Below are 22,471 nucleotides of genomic sequence, written 5' to 3'. Positions count from 1 at the left end.
ACGAAATTGCGCGAAGCTGCCCAAAAGTCGGACCACTTTCGGTAATAGCACGGTTCAACCTGGAAAGAGAAGAATTAGACCGGTTCCATAAGATCCATAAATTCTATAAACATCTCGCGAAAAGCATGGAATAAAAGAGATAGGTGGCGACGATCATTTAATTTACAACTGTGAAATATAATGTAACATATATATATATATATGTATATACACATAGAATTTTCACTGCAGAAATAAAAAATATTTTACAATAATTGAATAGCTTTTATAACATTGTTTATATTTTAAATATTTAAAAGTAAGTATTCAATAATTTTCACATACAACAAAAATTACAAAACGTTGTTATAAAATTAAAATTAAATTAAAACTAATTTGTTATATTATTTTTCATATAATTTTTTTTAAATATAATTAATCTTTTTTTTTCTTGACGCCTTTTTGTATTTGTTTACAGAAGAGTTGTGGAATCGATTCTTCTCAAGCTTTTTCTCATTTTTCTTCAAAGTGTATGGAATCTGATCTCTCAAACGCGAATCTTATGCCTGTCGCTTTTTCCCGCTGACTTCGAGAAAAATGAGACATGGTTACGTGGTAATAAACGACGCAATAATTTATGGATGGGTGGGCATCCATGTAATATCGCGTGATGCGCGCAATATTGTTATGTCATTTTTATCGAGTAATTAAGTAATTTACATTAAAATCTTTTTAAACGGTGATCTTTTATGTCGTTTATTGTCAATATAATATAATTTTTCATTAAAACTGTACATTAAAAAGTACATATACAAAAACACCTAATTAAAAGTAATATTGTGTAATTATGTAATATACAAAGTTTATACACAAAATATATTTTATTAGAAACAAACTTAATTTTTAAATCTTTTTATCGATACTAATAAAATAATTTTAATAAAATTCAATATGTATAAAAATATGTGAAGTATTAAATTGCGGAAGGAGAATATTTTAATATAATAAAATATTTTAATATTGAATAAAATATGAAAAGAATTAAAAAGATAAAATAATATTATTATATTTCTGTCTATTTCTGTCCTACATAAATTTAAACTTCACCTTCTATAAAGATAGAATTGGTTTAATTCGCACACAACTTACAATATAATTTTGCTTGTAGATATTTATTGTGCCATAATTAGCTAAATTCGAAAGCTAAGTTCATCATTTACATATTTCTCATTCCTGTAAAACTTCAATTACGGAATCGGGCGAGCGCGCAACTGCACAATCAAATTGAGAGAACACACCATGATCGCAAAACAAAGAGCCACAAAAATTGAATCAGTACGGGGCCTTAATTAGCCTATATTCTGCCGTATAAAAGTTTCTTTACGCCATTTACACATAAAATTTGTAACAAAAATAATATACATAAAAGGAATTTTATTAAACGAATATTTATGACAAACAACATGAAATTTTTATTATAGTTTAAATTATTATATAATATTATGTAACAATAATTTTAATTTTAATTTTATTAATTATTGTTGTGGTAAGAATTTCTTGTCTTACTTAATAATTACATACATATAAAATAATAAATAATAAAAAAGCCCATCAGAGCCTACATCAGCTATTCGGATGCACAGAAAAATCTTTTATTTTCGTGTGAATATAACAAAATATATATGTTTCGACCCTTCAATTTGGGTCCTTATCAATATAACATATAAATCTAATTACATAACGCAATTTTCAAAATGGTGATTCCTGACATTTTAGCTCGTTCTTCTCTATCCAAATGCCAAATTAGATAAAATAAAACCAGAGTCAAATACATTGCGTCAAAAGTAGAATCAAATCGCTCATCAAATTGTCAGATTTAATGTACCAAGTGTTTCTTACGATTCGACGTAAAGGTCTTGTGGTGTCGACAGCCAGAGATGGAATTTTATCTAATTTGGCATTTGGATAAAGAAGAACGAGCTAAAATGTCAGGAATCACCATTTTGAAAATTGCGTTAATTATGTAATTAGATTTATATGTTATATTGATAAGGACCCAAATTGAATAGTCGAAACATATATATTGATTTTGTTATGTTCACACGAAAATAAAAAGTTTTTCTGTGCATCCGAATAGCTGATGTAGGCTCTGATGGGCTTTTCTATTATTTATTATTGATAGATTTTTTCGATCCTTATTTTTTATATATTTATACATATAAAATTTCTAAAAGATAAGTTGTGTGTGATTACTGAATACAGAAATACGAAATTCTATGGTTTATTAAACTATTTATTGAATTAGGCTTCTTTATACAATTTTCCACACAAACAATACTTAATGCTATAAATTTCGACGCGTATGAGGTGATGCATTTGCGCAAGATCTGCGCGAGTCTTTCTTACGAGCGGCGAGAAGAGTCGCGCGGGTGCGAGTTTTTCGGCAATCCCCTACTCACGGGACCCGGTTTCGGTTTCTTTTCACCTAACCGCGTTTCGGTGGCGGGCCCGGTTGCCGACCACCTCACTCTTCATGTCGTCTCTCCCTGAGGGTTTATCGTATAAAAGCAGGGGGATCTTCATCGTACTCATCAGTCGCAAACACGACGAACCGAGTCCGAAACTCGTACAGCATCATGAACGCCAAGGTATAATCGGATACGAGAGATTTTTAAATAAAAATTTATTGACAAAAAATCGTCCAAAGAATAAAAAATCTAGATCTCGAAAAAACTGATCGTGTATTGCTACGAGGTGTTTTTAAAAAAATAATAATACATTCAATTCGTTGCAGAAGATAGACAGTTTTGCAATTGATGTAAAATTAAAAGAATTTTGTATAGCTAAATTAATCAAGAAATAAATGAACAAAAAGAATGTTTACAGTAAATATTTCTTACTTTTAATTTAAACTAATTTAACGTATTTATAGTTAATATAAATTAAAATTAAAATTTATTTGTTAATTAATGTGAAACACGGAAAGACAGTGAACGATTTTTTCAACTATTTTTAAATTATTTAAGTTTTTATTTTTAATTTTATTTTTCACGTTTTTATTTTTAATGTAAATATTTTTTCTAATTACAAAATATGTATTGTTGTTTAATTACATTAAAATAAGTTAGAAAATTAACGTGTTGTTATGCGATCAATATATTTGCAAACATTTTAAAAAGAGTAAAGAGTATAAATCCTCTGATTTACAGGTGGTGGTTCTCTTTGCCCTGGTGGCGCTTGCTTTTGCTGAAGAAACGAAAAGCGACGATACAAAGAAGATTGAGACCACAAAGAAAGATAAGCGTGGTCTTTATGGAGCCTTAGGCTACGGCTACGGTCTTGGTGGGTTGGACTATGGTCTCAGTGGCTTAAACACGTACTCGTCCCTTCCGCTCACCAGCGTGAGCCACGGTGTTTCTACCGTCTTGACGAAGGAAGTCGCTGTACCCGTGCCCCAACCAGTTGCCGTACCCGTCGAGAAACACGTTCCGGTCCCGGTTAAGGTATCGATACTCCCTATGTTTTTCCTTTCTCAAACATTTCGTTAGAATATCAACGTTTGCGATTATACATATAATGAAAACTCGATAACAAGATTTAATAGAGAGTATCTGCGATAATTTCTTTCAATTTTCTTAACTCAATACCACATCTCGCTGCTAATGGAAGATAGTAATGTTTCTCGGAGTCAATTTTCTGGAAAGCACAATTAGATGAAAGTGAAGCAATTAGCCAATGACTTATTGGAGAAATAATAGATTCACTATATTTATGTGTTTCAATAGAAAGATCGTTTAAAGGCGATTATGATTTCTCCAACGATCTCTAATGACATGAAGATAAAGATTTACAATTATGATTCTTTGCATATTTTTAATCTCTTAAATATTAACATAAATATTTTATTTTTAATTCAATGTGTATTTTTATTAGATTTTAAATATTAACATAAATATTTTATTTTTAATTCAACGTGTATTTTTATTAGATCTTTAATATTGCTGCATATATTCTGCTTCTGATGTAAGTTAAAATCTACGAATTTAATGAACCTTTTCACATACAGATATTTATTTCTCAAGAGATTTCTGTTTGACAGAAGTATAGAGTTAGTTTCTAAAATAATATGTACTATATATATAAGATCTAAATAAAATATAGTAATCTAGACTTTCAAAACATACACATTTCTACTACGCTATAAAGTAATGGTCGTACGAAGAGAGATATATCTACTGTAACAAGTGGAGCGTGATTAGAAATGCGAGGTCTTCGTTTCATACATGATGTTTTACGTTATCTTGGGAATCAATCACCTTGATCCAAATATCACTTATAATAACAAAATTAATCAAATCGGCATTGTATATATTTGCATTTTTAATGAAATTTACTTTGAAATCGAAAAATTAAACCGGTAACAGAATAGCAAAAAGTAATTAAAATTACTAATTGAGTAAAATAAAAAGTTTAGCTTCTAATAATAAATTGATAAGCCAAAACAAGTTACAAAAAGCTATCAAGCTTTGTATATATATTTTTATCTTATTTATTTTCTTACTTAATTTTTAACACAAATATGAGAATGAAAAGGAAAACTAATTTATTCATAGACTTGTCTCATCAATAATCAAATTTGATCTTTCTTTTTTTAGGTGCCATACGCCGTGCCTGTCGACCGTCCGTACCCCGTCCAAGTACCCAAACCCTACCCAGTCGAGGTCACCAAGCATGTTCCTGTCGCAGTAGACCGCCCCGTGCCCGTTCCCGTCAACGTTCCAGTTAAGGTTCCAGTTCCCGCCCCATACGCCGTCAAGGTACCCCAACCCTACGCTGTCCCCGTCGTCAAACACGTGCCGGTACCAGTCGAGCAGCCGATCGTTTACACGAAATTGCACGCTGGTCTTGGATACAGCGGATACACCGGTCTTGGATACAACGGATACAACGGATACAACGGATACAATGGATACAGCGGATATAGTGGTTACAGCGGTTACCCGAGCTATGGATACTCTTCTTGGTAAAATGGCAACCCCGAGAGCGAAGCTCTTCGTCATCAGCGCAAAGCATCACTTGGACCGCTTGGATCTTTCAGAGCTTTTAGTGTTCACCTTCTTTAGGAAAGCGTTCCCAAAGATAGATTATATATATTAATATGTGTTAATATATATTCTTCTTCGTCGACAATAAGTGTGATTACAGTGAATACTTCACGTTTCGAAAATTAAGGAACAATTTGGCGAGTTTTTCATGTGGGATTCTTTTGAACATTTTTACGACAGGGACAGAAGGGAAGAACAAGTATCTGGAAAAGAAGAGCGTCCTCTTATTTTGAAAAAAATAAAAAGACATTTCCATGACGAAAGAATTCGAGTGGTGTTCGCGATCATCAAGTGTGACTACTTAGGTCTATATGTTTCTACCTGTAACTTCATTATATAACTGATTGTTCATCATCGAAATAAATCTTTTCCTATGACAAGATCGTACATTTTTATTTCCTCTTATTATATTCTCTTTTCGATCAAATTTGCGAAAGATATTTGTTGTTTTACAAATCGTGATGTAAATGTCGTGATGTAAACGAAGATATTACAGAAAAACGTAAGCAAAAGAGATTAAACAATCCTTTCTCTTATATTTTACAATATTATTATATATACTTGTAGATTTAACACTTATTTATATTTTTTTATTTGTGGTTACTTATATAAGCTTTCTCGTACTTACAATTAATATCTATACAGCCGTATAGATTTATATAAGATAATATCGGAAAAATCAACGCGATAAATAATTGGTAACGTGTTTATGATGGACAATTTAAGTTTTTCATTACGTGGGCATCTTTTACGAATTAAGATTACAAAACAAGATTGAAATTGTATAATCCACGGGCATGAAAGCGAAATTTAAGGCTGCATTATGAGAAATGGTTACTTGTGGCGGTGAAATGTCCATTAAATGGAGAACGAGGACACGTTAAACACGCGATTAATGAAATTTGCATGCGGAGCACACGCCACACAAAACGTACGTTGTATACGCACATATCATAAACGATCCCGTTGAGCAAGTCCAAGTCGTAACGCTACTTGTACACCTGCCCAATAAAAAATGTCGCAACTTGATATTTACGACTATACACAAGGCGTTTTGCGAGAGGCAACAGATTCTACGAGCGTGAGGAATAAGGATGACACCATTCTAGTAAGTATAAATGTTTTATTAAAAAATAATACTAGCTATGTGAGTGTGTTCCAAAATTAACTGCCAGTACTGAAAATTTATAGTGCACTTAATGTAAACTATGAATTTTCAGCGGTGAATTTCGGAACATAGCCACTATATAGCATAAAAATAATCTCACACAACCAAAGAAAATGTATAACAACAAAAACAAAAACTCAACAATTTTTAAAAAACCTACTTGTCTATATACAAATGCGCCATTTCAATTCTTCAGAAATCAACGATTGAAAATATATTGTATATATTTTAATTTTACAATTAGTTGCATTAACAAAACTAGTTATCCCAAAGAGAAAAATCGTATATGTGTTCTATTCTTCCGTTCCATTATATTTCTTCCAAATTTAATTGAATAGAACCTAATTCAGAAGAATTGCGACATTTATAAACATATATAACATTTACGTTATATACAGCCTCCTCTTTTTATTTCTACATCCAATCATTAAATCGTGAGAATAAGATTATATTTGATAGAAATCAATTATCTAATCGCAGAAATCGTTTTATAACAATTAAAAAATTAAACATGGGCCTTTAGGAATCGGCGCTGTAATAATTGTGCTTTTTTGGGGATTGATGTAATAAAATCCTCGTATAATTTGTCGGCAACAAATAAAATAGCGATACAAATTATACGAGGATTTTATTACATCAATCCCAAAACAAACGCAATTATTACAACACCGATTCCTAAAGGCCCATGTTTAATTTTTTAATTGTTTTAATATAAGGAATCTTATTTTATTGTAAGTATCGTTTTATAACATTTGAATATCTTTTTCCATGTTATAGAAATACTTTGATGACGATTACTGTGAGAGAAATACCTATTAGCATTATTTCTTCAGTAATAATGTTTAATGAATTGTATCCCGTAACATAAACGTGTATACAAGTGTCTAATTAATATTTCCGAAATGATACAAAACGAGAGTATATAAACACTTTAAATTTTTCTAATAAATATCAATATTATATAAATTTTTATGCATTTTTTGTGCATTTTAATAAGTATAAAATTAATTTTCTGTCCAATTATTCTTTCTTCCTTTTAAATCTAATTCAAAAGTGATTTGTAGTTGCGATAAATTTGGAAAATATCACTTTATATTCACGTATCGAGTTATCGACTTTGAAAGTGGAATGAGTCAAGTTTCCAAGAAAGGGCAACGTCATTTAGTACTCGTATGTTACTTATTCAAACCCTTTAACATTTCGCTTAAACCGCTTTCAAAATGACCGGTTTGCGTATATCGTACGTCAATGATTTACTTCTCGATTTACTTTTCCTTTCAGCCATGCAGACCTCGCACACTGCCATAATCAGTCGTCGTGTCGCATTTCGAAAGCTAATGATCCGTCGAGTAGTCGGGCTGAGATGGCTGGAATTGGGCCTGTTGGTCGCTATTTTGCTGATCGTAGGATTCATGGCCTTGAGAAGTATAAGTGCTGTAGTGGGTCGTCTCATGGCTAGCATGATCACCTCCGCCTTCAGTTCCAGCGGAAATGCCACCTTCATCATGATGTGATTGTGGAATCGGAATCGCCTTCGGCACGGGAACGAAGATCGGCTTGGTCAAAGTAATCGGATGAGGTACGGGAACCGGATGCGGCACAGGCACCGGTTTAGATATCAGGAACGGCACCTAAATTAATTAAATTAACTATTCATATAGCAATCTTGTTCTAACTCTCCTATTATTATTTATACACGCTTGTCTTTTAATGCGTGTTCTCTCTCTATATACGTATATGTATTAATTATTGCAACAAATATTAACATGTGATTGAATTGGTTAAGACCAATCTCGAAAAATTGGGAAGTTCCAGAATTGAATTTTTGCTGAAGTAATTCACAATAAATTCTTTACAGGTTTAAAATACTAGTAGCATTAAATGATCAATTTAATTTGTGCTATTATTATTTCACTTGATTGTGTTCAAGTCCGAAAGTAATCAACGAGCAGTTATATATATATATATATATCTGAAATAAATATATTTAAAATACATGTAGATATATATTATTCCATCTAACTTTGATTGTATATAGTTAGCGCTGTTTTTACTTAATTAATTTATTCATATAGCTATATCTTATTCTAACTTATTATTAAATCAACTATATTTATTTATAGTTATACAATTAATCTTTCTTAAGCAATTAAAAGAACATGGAAGAACTAGAGTTACTTTATTAGAATTACAATATAAAGTCATTATCATAAAATTTTTCTATTTCTTATTATATAAAAGTATAAAATCCTAATTTTTAGTGCATAAATATAAAATATAAGAATCATCAATATATATGTATATACAATATATATATGTATGTATATACATATACATATACACTAGTATTATACATATAAAGAAAATGTAACTATAAAGTATTTTATAAAATAAAAATTCTTTTAATGTTACGTATCATCAGCTCGTTAATCTTATCTTTAAATGATAATAAATACCTGTTGATGCACTTCCACCGGAATTGGCTTCTCTACAGGCACTGGCACGTGCTGCGGTACTTTCACTATCTGCGGTACTCGAATTGCTACAGGATGTTTTACAGGCACCGGAAATGGGATGTGATGGGGTACCTAAAGAACGTAAAAAAAATATAATTAATCAGCCATGCGCGAACATTTGCACTATAAGAACAAAAATTAAAAATTCGTGATGTTTTCATATACTTTTATTAAGCTAATACTAAAATTGAAATGAGATTATTTTTCTCTTTCTAGCTTTATTTTTTAAATACCTATTATTATTATATATTATATATATACACACACACACACATATATATATATTATATATATACATACGTATATATGTAATCTAAATAAATAATTTCAGCATTAAAATGTAAAAAATGCACTTAATTATATTAAAAATTCTTAAAAAAGATGTTCTTAAGAAAATTTCCGCAATGAAATTTTTGGGCGTTTTTATTTTTTATAAATATATAAATTTATCGGAAAATAATGGTTTATTATATTCTGTTTTATTTGCTTCTTTCGTTTTATTTTCAAGTATTAGTTTTACAATTCTAGTTATGATTTTTGCAGTTAATTTGGATCTCAACGTCCGATCTCAATTTTTTTTAAATAACAAGATTAAATTTATAAAAATTTGAAAAATAGAGTTAATCAATACTTTCGAATTGTTAATTAGCTTTCGTTTTCTCGGAAAACTGCTCACCTTAACGGGATATGGTACAGGGACCTTGATGGCTACTGTCTTAGTAACCTTGATCACCTTGGTCGGCACCTCGTGTAAATGTACTGATTGCGAGATGAGCTTGGGCTCATCTGCTCCAAGACCGTGGCCTTCATGTACCAAGAACGAGGGCCATGCCGTGACCGCCATCGCCACCAGCGTGAGTAAAAACTGCAAAGGTGTAACATCGTCATGAAAGCGTAACGGACTTGTCTGACAGATTGTAAATTAGCTATTGAACATGACACCACAGCAATTGCAACAAAAGCAATTGCGTAGAAAATTTCAATGATCAAGATTTAAATATTTTAAATCTCAAAATTTGTGTAATTAATAGTTACAAATTAATGATTTAAATAAATAGAAAAGAATGGGGTTATTGGAATATTAATGATGATATATTAATATCAAAATAGTACCTAATTTTTATATTAAGTTAAAACAAAAGTTTATAACGCTACTTTATTTGTATCATATATCTACATGTTTAAAAAAAATTTTTTTTAATTTGGCAATTATACCATTGATAGAACAAAGTTTTAATTTTTTAAATCTGTGTTTTTTATTACGATACAATGATTTTTAACGGAGCTATGAACAATTATCAAAGTCGAAATGCTCTTTTTAGTCAATTCTCAATAGCTTAGTAACAAAAAATCTTAGAAATGTTTTTAAAAAACGATTTTGTAAGCAAAATCTTAAGCTTTAACGTTATAAATAGAAAATTTTTGCATGTAATTTTTGGCCATGTGACACACTTACAAAATGAAAAGAAAATTTCCCATTTTGTTCAGCTGGTAGTTTTTTATATATAAAAATAATCAATCTTATAGAAAAGACACAATGACCTTTCAAAAGTAGAGATTTTGAACTTTAAAACTCTTTTCTCTAATTACAATTTCGTTCATTTTTAATAAAATTACAGCTGGTCAATTCTCAAATTCAATACTCAAATTTCAATCACAGTTTATATTTTATAATCATCTGTATTTCTATAGATTTCAGTATAGATATATATTTAAGTAATCGCATTTCAAGAGAAAAATTTTGAAGTAATGTTATTCGTAAACATTTTCGCGCATCATTCTCAAGAGATTTATCAAAACCACTATCAAACACACGTATCACAAAGCCGTCATTTCCAGTAATCCGAAAGTCGTGTTATCCAGAAGAAATGAAGAAATACGATGATTCTGAAATCTCCATGATTTTGAAATTTTCGACCACGGTAGAAACTTACGAATTTCAACGTGATTGTCATCTTGTAGTTCTGGATCAAGATCCGATGGTGTTTCCGTACTGACTATCATAGTCTACACGGTGGCTTATATACGAAGACCTTCACCATGAATCGGTTCACCACGAAGAAAACACTCACTCACTCTCTTTCCGACTAGCCGATCTCTTTCTCCGTTGATCTCGTCTCCTCTTCTCCGTTTTTTGCGGTTGTTTGTTTTTGCGATTAGACCTCTCGTGCAATTAGTTCAACGACCCAACCGATAATGAACTAATGGGCGCGACGGAAATATAGTAGGGTAAGAGATCTTAGCATGAATCACAAACAAAGAGATCGAGAGTCACGATAATCACGAAGAGACACACCCTTTCCAATACAAAACTTAATAGATACATGCTTTAAAAAAATGCAAATTAAGGATATTTTTATGCATATTTTCTTAATTTTAATGATGATTTAGAATTTAGATTAAATTAAATAGGTATTAAACTTAATTCCTGCCGTTTTTCGTCTCCAAAATTGATTTGTTTCGAAGGGAAAATGAATACCTTAATCAAAATAATTTCCTCCATTTTCTACTGTATTACTAATTAATAATACTTTATTAATAATACGTCGATTAAGGTATTTCCCTTCGAAACAAATCAATTTTGGAGACGAAAAACGGCAGGAATTAAGTTTAACACCTAATATATAAATGAAATATATGTATAAATCCTTTTAATATAAGATATATATTTATATGAGAGTGATTTATAACGTATTATGTAAAAAATTTAATTTATTTAATGTAAATCTATTATATGTATATTATAATATACAAAATATACATTTACGTATATGCATTATATTTAGTATATAATAAACAAAAAAGATTACTCACAGATTGATTGACCGTAGTTTCTCGTTAGATTATCTCATGCAAACAGCAAAAAAGCATAGGAAATAATAATTTCGACATATAACTTACGTTTCAATTTCCGGTTGTATACTAATGTGAAAAACGTGCGATCAATATCTTCTCAGAAGCGAAGCGAATGTAATATAAACGAGAGTGAAAGGACTATCACCGAAAGGTAGCGACGGAGTTCAAACAAAGTAAGAAGGCCTGTGACCTGATTCATCGGTTTCCATTTCGCATACGTGCAATATAACATAAGAGTGGCATTCGTTTCGTAAGAAAACACGCAAGTTCATTGTCAATCAGTCGCGACATAAATATTTATTTAATTTCTAATAGAATCTAGAATAAAAATGCTTTTTTAAAACAATTTTATGAAAAAAATATTTTCTTAAGGTTTTAGAATATATGTTTCAATTTCTAATGTTTTTCTTACTTCAATATGTTTATATTAATATATTTGTATTTAGTACAGTTTTAACAAAATTATTACTTTAAAAATTGACATTATTTAATGAGAGTGATATAATAAATATATAATCCAAATTTATAAAATAACTATCTCGTAAAGATAAAAAAACACGTTTGTTTTAGATTATTATAATACAATAACTTTATAAAATACAATTATTTATTATAACACTCTAAAAACTAGCGGTGTAAACTTAACTCCATGCTGTTTATATAACTTTTATTGTGTTGATGTTAAATTAAAAACCAACATAGTGTGTGTGTGTGTGGATTTAACACCACAAGTTTAAAATTTACACACCCATGGTGTTAAATCCACACCGGCATTTTTTAGAGTTAATACAATAGTTTTAATAGTTTATCTCTCTGATTACCTTTACTCTCTAAAAGTGAATCAGTGATTTCAGTGTTATATTTATAACTTATAACTGATGTAATCATCAGCGAATATTTATTATTTTTTAGTAATAATACATTGATTTATTTTTAGCGAGGTCTTTTCAATATTTTATTAATATTTATTATTTAGTATCATATATTTCTGTTAATAATGATTACGAGTTTTATTCTAGTTTTGAAATAATTTCATTGTATTTATTTATTCTTTTTTTGTTAATAAATATAGAAAAGTAGGCACAGCACACTTTCTCCAATGATTGCAAATCATTTACTCGTATAAACACTTATTATTTATACTATATAAGATTGCACTAATATCAATTTGTAACATTGCTAGAATAAAAGCAGCAAAGAGAAAAATCATGAAACCGAAACCACTATCTGAATAATCATAAAGCCGCTGGAACCGCAAAAATATGAAATTAAATCCAGTAATAAGGACAATTTGGATCAAATCAAATTAATCAATAACTATTGTGAAAAATAAACATAACATTTCTAAAATTAAAGATTTAAACTTGTTAGCTGCAAATAATTGATTATTTCCGAATTACGTAAGCAATCTGATAAATGCATCCGTGCATCTGTTTATACAAAGTTAATTGTGATTATTAAAAGCATAAACTTAATTATTGATTTGTGTATCAACTATACCGTTATTATGAACAATCTCCGTGAATGAATTTGCCGACTTTCATTGAAAGTGAGAGGAGAAAGAGAAGATCGTGCAAATAATTTTACTTTTGCTTTTGTGTCGAACCGGTTATTATTCTTCTCACTCTAAAGCCTTATTTTATCATTCAAATCTGATATCATTTCATATGTTAAAATTTCATAATTAATTCTACAACTGCACATTTCTATAGCACAATGCGTACAACAAAAAATTTAAAAACTAGTTTTTATATTTTTTTAATTTTTTAAATTATTTTTTTAAACAATTATAATAAAATGCATAGAAACATATTTTTTTAAATAAATTTGCATGTTAAATTATTTTTAATTAACTAAATTATTTAATATCTATAAAGTAACCCTTCCTCTAAATTATTTTCTGTTAATTGAATTATTAAAAGTTAATACAGTTTAAGATACTTTAATCATCTAATTTAATTTAATTATGTACAATTTATACAAAAATCAATTACGTAAAAAATTAAATTAAGACATAACCAGTATAACAAGATTGAAATTTAAGTTCATAGGCGGAGATGCGGAAGTGAACGTATGGGAAAAGGTATTACTTCCTACCTTCACTTATAATTCAAACATGCTGCAGAACAAAGATTTAACAAAAGAACAACATTTTTGCGTAAGCTTCTTTTTCAGCAAAAGCCAGAGAAAGGCATAAAATGTACACGAACGCCGTTATCCATATTGATTTATGACTGAATATACGTGTGAATTTATAGAGAGATCTAGGAAGTGATTTATTGTTAGCAATAACAAAGGGCTATTGATAAGTCGAGAAGTTATACTAAAACTTTCAAAAGTTTGAAAAAAAATACTTTTATATGAAATTAACAAATTATTTATTAAAACATATTATGTGTTATTACACATAATTAATATATCTCTTATCATTATTAATTAGAATTAAAAAGAAAAAAGAAATATGTGTAATCTGAAAGTAAAGAAAATAATCATCTATAATTTTTGTAATTAATTTTTCATATCTTTCTAAATATTTAGTATTTAAAATTTTAAGTAAAAACGTTAAAAATACAGATAAGTGTAAATTTTTTTTAATTACAGTATATTACTTTTATAAATATCTACATACAATTAAACTGCTACAGAAAGAGAGAGAAAGAAAAATAAAATAATAAATTTAATTGCTATTTACATATCTCAGCAACATAAATTATAACTTTCACATAAATAGGAATTTTTTAACGTAGTAAAAATATTTAGCGAAAGCTCCATTATCTTAAAACTATCTCTTGAAAACTAATGCAGTAGTGTTTGGTACTACATTAAATCGTATAATATGTATTTATGTCAATATAAATGACAAGCATATAATGATACAAGCGTATTTTAATTTAAAAAAATTGATATTCTGATACGTTTATGTGTTTTTCTCTCGAATTATTAATATTCTCACAATATAATTGCAAACTCTAGTTTTATAACAAAAAGGTGCAATTTGCATAAAGTTATTGATGCCTTCTTATCAAAATAGTTTCCTGTTCACTGATTCGTAAATAGTAGACATCATAGATCATATGTACTGAAGTCAGCATAGTCTTAAAATAAATAAATTATTAAATTAAATTAATCAACAATTTTTTGAAAATAGTAATATTTAAGATTCTATTGCAAGAATTCTATTAGAAAAATTATTAAGAAAACTTTAAATCTGGATAATTTTAAAATAAATATATAGATATATTTTTCTGATTTTCTTGTTTAAATAAATTGTATATCACCATTCTATGTATTCAAAATGAGTTAATAAACATAATTCAAATTTAATCACTATTTATAAAAAAAATAGTAGAGGTATGAATTACACAACAAAAAATTATTAAAGAATTTTTTATTAATTTATATAGAACTAAATGTTCTATTAAATTTTTTTTTTAATTTAGCTTTAATAAATTACAATATAATTATAATTATTTGTAATATAATTCTATTAAAATAATAAATAAAGAAAATTATTTTTATCTACAATTGCCTAATAATAAAAAATTAGAAAAAATAATTATTAGAGGAAAGGCCCCTATTATAAAATACCGAGTTTATTTTGGGTAAATGCTAGAAATCTATAGGCAGAATTTTAAAAAATAATAGATCACCTTAAAGGGAATTTAATAAGCTTTAAGATAATGTTATATAAAATTTAATTCAAATTTTATTTTTTTTATAAATTAAAAAAATCTAAAAAGTGAGCAAATCGCAAAGTCAAAAAATTGTGCTTCTAATATGAGATGTCCCGAGAAATCTATAATAAAACGCAAAGTACATCAGTTGCAATTAAAAAACTTTATTTAATGTTTCTAAAATACAAATTAACACAGCCAGTACACATGTAACATGAGTATGTGATGCATTGTACCTAGCTGACTCGTCTTCAGGTATTTGGAACCAAGCATCTCAGAAACAGGCGCTCGATGTTTATTTCGATTGTCCTTTTTATTATTGTACAATAACATTTATACTTTAGCAACGATTTTCACTATGACATAGGAGCATAGGTTATTTCATATTAGAAATACCCTGGGTATCTCTTATTACGATTTTGTCTTACGATTTTACGATCATCACAAATCTAACTTCTGTAATCAAGCAATTCAATATATCACGTATTTTTCGATTAATACGATCTTACTCTCTCACCATATGAAGAATTGATTGCCAAATATTTACTTATTAAATAATAAACAAGGTTTAAAAGCTCATCTCAACAAAACTTGAAGACATCCAAATTCTAAAATCTTTTTTTGCAACGACTACAGGCACGATCTAATAATGAATTTTCCACTAAATAGTTTTCGATCTAAAAACAATAAATTCATAGTGGAACCAATAGATAGCGTTTATTAGTTTAACGGAAACGCCGCTATCTCATATTAGGCGCCTATCTCATAATAGGGGGCTTTCCTCTATGCAAAAATATTTTATTATAATTTTGAATTTTGTTATAGTTATGATAAATCTAATAATTATGAATAAATCTAATTTAAAAGACTAATTTAATTATTAATTCGGATTTAAAACAAACAATTAAAGTTTTTTCAAAACTTAAAAGATTTTTAATATTTTAATTTTATATTTCCCAAAATTTTCAAAATTCCTGTATTTTACAATATAAATGCAATTCATAAGGTTACGTTTGTAAAATTCATGTCCAAAGGCTATGATTTTCGAACATTCTAATGCAGCCCTTTCCTTTCTCCTAATAATGAATAAACAGTAAATATTCAATAAATAATATTTTTAATATCTATTAAACTATTAACATATATTTAAGGATAAGAACCCTAATTATTAAAAAATGAAATATTTTCTTATAAAATTATTTTACGGTTTGTTTCTCAAAAAATATTTTTGTCATTAGAGTTAATTATCAGATTTTGACTAAAAACTCCGGTTCAGTATTCGAAATAGAAAGGTTGTTGTAGTACCTTTGGTTTCATTGCGTTATAAACGCGCTACTGGCAGTTTACATTGAGTCTCCTGAGAACATGCAATATTAACGCATCAGAGTACTGCGAGAAACGTATATATAGGCGGAATTAATTGACTGATATTGTCTGCATAGATGGCGTTATAATTTTAATAAATTAATCTTAAAGTGTATATATACATATAAATGAATGTGTTAACTAAACGCATTATATTTAAATAAATTTATTATATGCTAAGACATTTTGTAAAACTTGTAGGAGTAATTAAAGCAAGTTAATTTGCAAAATTGTATAATAAAATCCATTCTTATATTATATATTATAGTAAAACTATCGTAATGATAATATTATATTTTAATACGTAGAAAGTAAAAATATCCAGATTATAAAAATTAAGTCGTTTTTTCCATAGTTCATCTCTGATAAAAATTTGTTGTTATAATTTTTAAACATTTATCTGTGTTTCATTCCAATATTGAAGTTCTTTTAGTGAAGTGAAGGAAACTCACCATGACAAGTTAGTCATCACGTATGTATTGTATTTATAATAGTAATTTATATCTCTGAAAAAAGCTAAAAAATAAATGTAAGCGCGTTAATTTAATAAAAAGTTTTGTGTTACATTTGTATATTATTTCACGCAACGGTTACCGCGCCTGACTCCTATTTGCCCTTTTTTCACTTAATTTCTTTTAAACAGTAAAAAATCCTTGTGAATTAACTTACGTTTTATAAAAATTAAAATACAAATTACCTAAATATACAGAATATTCCCGAAAATTGTGGTACAACCAGGAAAGAGGTAATTTTACAATACATGAAAAAATAAGCAAAAAATGTATAATAAAACCTATTTATATGAAGCTATGTCTTTGGACAACATTTTCAACAGTAATAGAATTCTTTATGCATGAATATCTTGTTTAGATATTCTTGATTTCTTGACAATAAACGAGCAGAGACAATAATATAGATACTGTATAGTTATTTACAAATTTTCTTAAGCACGAAAAGTCCATGTTATTTATTTTATCTATTATAATTATACGTAAAACTATTAATACTAAATTTAATAATAAAATAATAATTAATAATAAACTAATTATGTACAGAAGTAACTAAAATAATTTTTTTTAATTGTTAACTTCACAACACGATCAAACAAGCTCTTATCAAAATACAAACTAACATGACAAAAGAATAATATGTTCAGAATTTCATGCTCAGAACTCTCGCCAACAGTATTTCATGAATATTGTTATATTATTCACTAATTAATGTAATGTATTTATGAAAACAACAACTTGCATAAATAAAAGCAGCGCAAAAAATAAATAGAATAAAGGCTTGAATTTCATTCATATAGAGTCAGCGACAATTTCTGTAACACATTTTGTTTTATATCGTCTTTTAAAAAATAATCGTTTTATGTCGTCTTTACAATAAATATCTCGTTGTGTGTCCGTCTTGCACAATCCAATTCTTTTTTTACTCCCATTATGCATTATGTCGGTTTGACCGCGCCTGATTGCCATGTCTTAATTTACATATTCTTCTTAATACTTTCACAGGTCTGCGCGACATCTCGATTTGATGTAATGGATTGTGTAACAATTTATATTAAAATATATATACTGCACTGCACTGGTTTAACGGCATAGTAATTCAAATATTTTCATTTTAATGCAAAAAATGGCATAGGAAAAGGTTACCTTATTTGAAGGTATTTTCGAAGTTTTGCACTAATTTTATTTATTATATATTACTCTCTAAATCTTTGAATTAGTAGATAATCACTGACAGTCCTAAGTATGCCACTGAAAATCAGTCAATAAAATATAGATAATCGTAACGTAATAAACTTAGATAATCTTGTTTTAGTGAGTTTAGTATATAAATTCAATACATATGGTATTAGAAGTTTGGAACTACAGATATGCAAATATCGATATTTTAATTAAATAATGCTCAAACTTTCTTTCTTTTTTAGTCGAATCTTACTGATTATCCAGTACCAAGTATTCCAAACAACACAAAGTCTAAAATTGTGACATAAGGCGTCTTTAAGTTGTCTTCTAGACGCAAAAAATGTTTTATGACGCGATTTCAGACACTTTTTGTTGTCTGGAATGCCACTGAATAATCATTAATTATCCACTGATTTCAAGATTTAGAGACTATTTATTATAATTTCAATTATATGTTATTGCTTATTTATTATACTATAAAATTACTATATTTATATATGTAAATTACTATGTATTAATTAATTAATAATTATATTAAGTTATTAAATTTTTTTTTTTTTTCAATTTCATTTACTCTGTTCTTACGAAATTGTTTCCTTCCATTTCTTAAACTATGGATGTGACATGGAAAGGACCACCTTTTTAAGAATATCAATTCGAGATGGTCTAAAAAAGTCTAACGTCTCTCGTCAATTGTGCAACTCTTCCCGAAAAGTTGAGATTAATTAGTTTGGAATACGAAACTACTGTAATATTTTTTTCATCTCCTTTTCCTTTTTTAGTAAACGAGTCTAACCGGATACGATCAAAATACCACAAGTTTCGGCAAAGATGAGCTGCCGCCAAGGTTGCACAAGTTAACTTTATCGCTTCGGTCGTAAAAGATGTAACTCGGTCGATCGATTCCATAGGACCTGTCCTCGCCCATACGAAGTAGCCACCGAGTAGAATTAATTTATATACATAAATATTACCGAAATATGTCTATTTTTAATCTATTGTCGCCTGGTTCTTTGATCTTCATTTGAAGATCTAGTTGAAAATCTGAAAATTATGCTAATATTATCTTAAAATATTGAATTATCTTGTTTTTTTTATGTAAAATACATAGTATAACAAATTAACGGAAGGATGCGCATATAAAGAAAGCTAACTTGTTGGTAGCTTGATAAGTTAAGCAATATTATGCTATCCGATTTATGTCAGAACTATCCTTAGCACGAGAACGAATCGATAAAAAATATTCTAAAGCCTTGAATTAATGCGATTATTCGTTATAGAAATGCCCAATCTCTTAGCGATCAATTTATAAAGGTGTGTCGAATTTCTACCTCAAGAGTGCAAATCGGTTGCAGAAATCTTTTCGATAAAGCTATTCTTAAGTTTCACAGGTTTTATTGAAAATAATCCACACAATTTATTTCTTAAAAAATTTGAAAATTTAACAATTATAATATATCATTTTTTATATGGTTTGTGTTAAATAGATAATCGAAGAAGATTAAAGGAGAAGATTAAAGTGTCACCAGCCACAGCAAATTTTAATATTTTTATTATTTTATCATCTTCTTTTCAATCGAGAAAGAGGCCACCCAAGCGTGTCAATTAGCTTTCGGTCAGTTTATACAAACTGCATCTGAAAATTGAGTGCATTTTTGCTTGATATCTTTTGAACGTATCTCCTTTAAACATGTCAGTCATACACTATTTAATCATTTTACATCAAGTTCTTCTCCCACGGTTGCTTTCATGTGAAAGTAAGTTAGGATATGGGAAAAAACGAAAAAAAAGTATATAAACAGTTATAAATAATTTAAAAACTTTTTTAAACTTTTAATTATTAATTTATTAATTAACAAGATATTTTTCATAATTTAACATTGTTTTAAACACATTCATCTTTAATTTAAAAAATAGTAAATCTTTTTTTTTTTTTGGAAAATGGAAATAAAACTTTTCTATAATTATAAAAAATGCATACTTATTAAAAATTACGATTACAAAGAATTTGTTACAAATTAGTCTTGTTGGTAGCTTGATAAGTTAAGCAATATTATGCTATCCGATTTATGTCAGAACTATCCTTAGCACGAGAACGAATCGATAAAAAATATTCTAAAGCCTTGAATTAATGCGATTATTCGTTATAGAAATGCCCAATCTCTTAGCGATCAATTTATAAAGGTGTGTCGAATTTCTACCTCAAGAGTGCAAATCGGTTGCAGAAATCTTTTCGATAAAGCTATTCTTAAGTTTCACAGGTTTTATTGAAAATAATCCACACAATTTATTTCTTAAAAAATTTGAAAATTTAACAATTATAATATATCATTTTTTATATGGTTTGTGTTAAATAAAAATTAATATTAAAATAATAAATTAGATATTTAGTATTATTTAAATTTTTATATATTACGTTCATAATATATATGTTCATAATTTATCTATTATAATATTTTAGATTACAAAAGTCATGAAAAATTATTAAGAATTATAAAAGACTTTATATAACACATAGTTACTTTTTTAATAACGTATCTCCTTTAAACATGTCAGTCATGCACTATTTAATCATTTTACATCAAGTTCTTCTCCCACGGTTGCTTTCATGTGAAAGTAAGTTAGGATATGGGAAAAAACGAAAAAAAAGTATATAAACAGTTATAAATAATTTAAAAACTTTTTTAAACTTTTAATTATTAATTTATTAATTAACAAGATATTTTTCATAATTTAACATTGTTTTAAACACATTCATCTTTAATTTAAAAAATAGTAAATCTTTTTTTTTTTTTGGAAAATGGAAATAAAACTTTTCTATAATTATAAAAAATGCATACTTATTAAAAATTACGATTACAAAGAATTTGTTACAAATTTTGTTTCTATTTATTCTCAGGAGTTAACTAAAAATAGATATACAATATTCACGCATTTATATGTGCTTAAAATATAAAATTTCAAAATTTTAAGTAAAATGTTATTTATATTTATTTTATATATTTGTGTATATCGATAGTTAGTGACTTGACATATGTTACAAAAGAAATTTCTAAGTCATTGTCATTAAATTGCCAATTTATAAACAACAGCCTTGTAACTTTAGTTTCAAGTTTTTATAAAACAGAGTGTCATTAAGAAAGTTCCGCATTTTTAAACCTTTTTATCTCCATGCTTGATAAGTTTTTATAATTATAAATAATTATTACTAAATACATATTTAATAAGCGCTGTTTTATATTTTGCTGTTCTTAGAATATATTAATATATATGGAAGTTATATATGTATAATTATACATATATATATATAACTTAATTAATTATATAAAATACATAATTATATATTTTTATAATTATTCAATCAATCTATTCAGAATACAACTTTTGATTACACAGCATAGTTTATGATACTATAATTCATAAAGTGTGTCTCAAAAAATCAGAAAAATATTTTCTATAATAAATTCTTTGATCAATTTGCAATCGATACACTTCTTCGACGAAAATGTCAAGACATTTACAATAAAGTCAAGGAATTATACTTTATTGTTATGTATAAGCATAATGTTGTGAATATTTCTTCTTAATTTTATGTTTAAATAATTTATGTTTTCCTTACACACATTCTTAATTTACCATTTACAAAATAGGCAGATAATAAAAAATAAATATATTTGAAAGGTAATCATAAAGTTGTATAAGATGTTATAAATAAATAGATAACTATTGTTTGAACTATTACAGTTGAACATACATATTTTTGCTTTTAAAAATTAAATAAAACAAAATTATTATTAAAAAAATAATAATTTATGTAACATTTTGCTTATTATTTTGTATGCAATAAAAATGTATATTTGAACTATGAAATATTTATTCACTTATCCCTTTTATTTATTTTTTTACTTATATGTCTGTTATACTAAACTTGTATTTTTACTATAATATTAATTTATTATGTAAATTTATATAATTTTAGAATTAATTTATATATTAAATAAAAATTTATTTTTGTTTGAGTTTTATTGATTTAATATCTGCTCTGGAATATTCCGTATTATAAATTTTTATTTTTTTTGCAAACTTTTGACTTTCATTTTTATAACATCGCTATTAT

The 22,471-nt window shown here is 27.5% G+C and overlaps 2 protein-coding genes across 2 annotated transcripts; one reads left to right on the top strand and one right to left on the bottom strand.

Moving 5' to 3' along the window:
* The first annotated feature begins 2,583 nt into the window (after positions 1-2,583).
* LOC108760579 (BCL-6 corepressor-like protein 1) lies at positions 2,584-5,464 on the top strand. The gene is made up of 3 exons (XM_018506626.1): positions 2,584-2,627; positions 3,189-3,482; positions 4,635-5,464. Exons 1-3 carry the CDS (start codon positions 2,616-2,618, stop codon positions 5,004-5,006), a joined length of 678 nt encoding a protein of 225 aa, XP_018362128.1. The 5' UTR covers positions 2,584-2,615; the 3' UTR covers positions 5,007-5,464.
* Positions 5,465-7,267: 1,803 nt separating this feature from the next.
* On the bottom strand, positions 7,268-10,750 carry LOC108760588 (cyclin-dependent kinase inhibitor 1C). The gene is made up of 4 exons (XM_018506634.1): positions 10,703-10,750; positions 9,445-9,633; positions 8,709-8,840; positions 7,268-7,883 (listed from the first exon to the last, which is right to left on the bottom strand). The coding sequence occupies exons 1-4, from the start codon at positions 10,721-10,723 to the stop codon at positions 7,587-7,589; spliced, it is 639 nt and encodes a 212-aa protein (XP_018362136.1). The 5' UTR covers positions 10,724-10,750; the 3' UTR covers positions 7,268-7,586.
* Between the last annotated feature and the right edge of the window lie 11,721 nt (positions 10,751-22,471).

This window comes from Trachymyrmex cornetzi, unplaced genomic scaffold, assembly GCF_001594075.2.
Source record: "Trachymyrmex cornetzi isolate Tcor2-1 unplaced genomic scaffold, Tcor1.1 scaffold108, whole genome shotgun sequence".
NCBI classification, from domain to species: Eukaryota; Metazoa; Arthropoda; class Insecta; order Hymenoptera; family Formicidae; genus Trachymyrmex; species Trachymyrmex cornetzi.
The sequence above is the reverse complement of the archived record's forward strand: the minus strand, read 5'-3'. Positions and strand labels throughout refer to the sequence as shown.

Bases quoted from the DNA above. Each gene is read 5' to 3' on its own strand.
- LOC108760579 (XM_018506626.1), top strand. The intron at 3,483-4,634 runs GTATCGATACTC...TTCTTTTTTTAG, and splicing joins ACGTTCCGGTCCCGGTTAAG to GTGCCATACGCCGTGCCTGT.
- LOC108760588 (XM_018506634.1), bottom strand. From the start codon at position 10,723: ATGACAATCACGTTGAAATTC. The intron at 8,841-9,444 runs GTGAGCAGTTTT...TACGTTCTTTAG, and splicing joins CTGTACCATATCCCGTTAAG to GTACCCCATCACATCCCATT. The intron at 7,884-8,708 runs GTATTTATTATC...TAATTAATTTAG, and splicing joins CGGTGGAAGTGCATCAACAG to GTGCCGTTCCTGATATCTAA.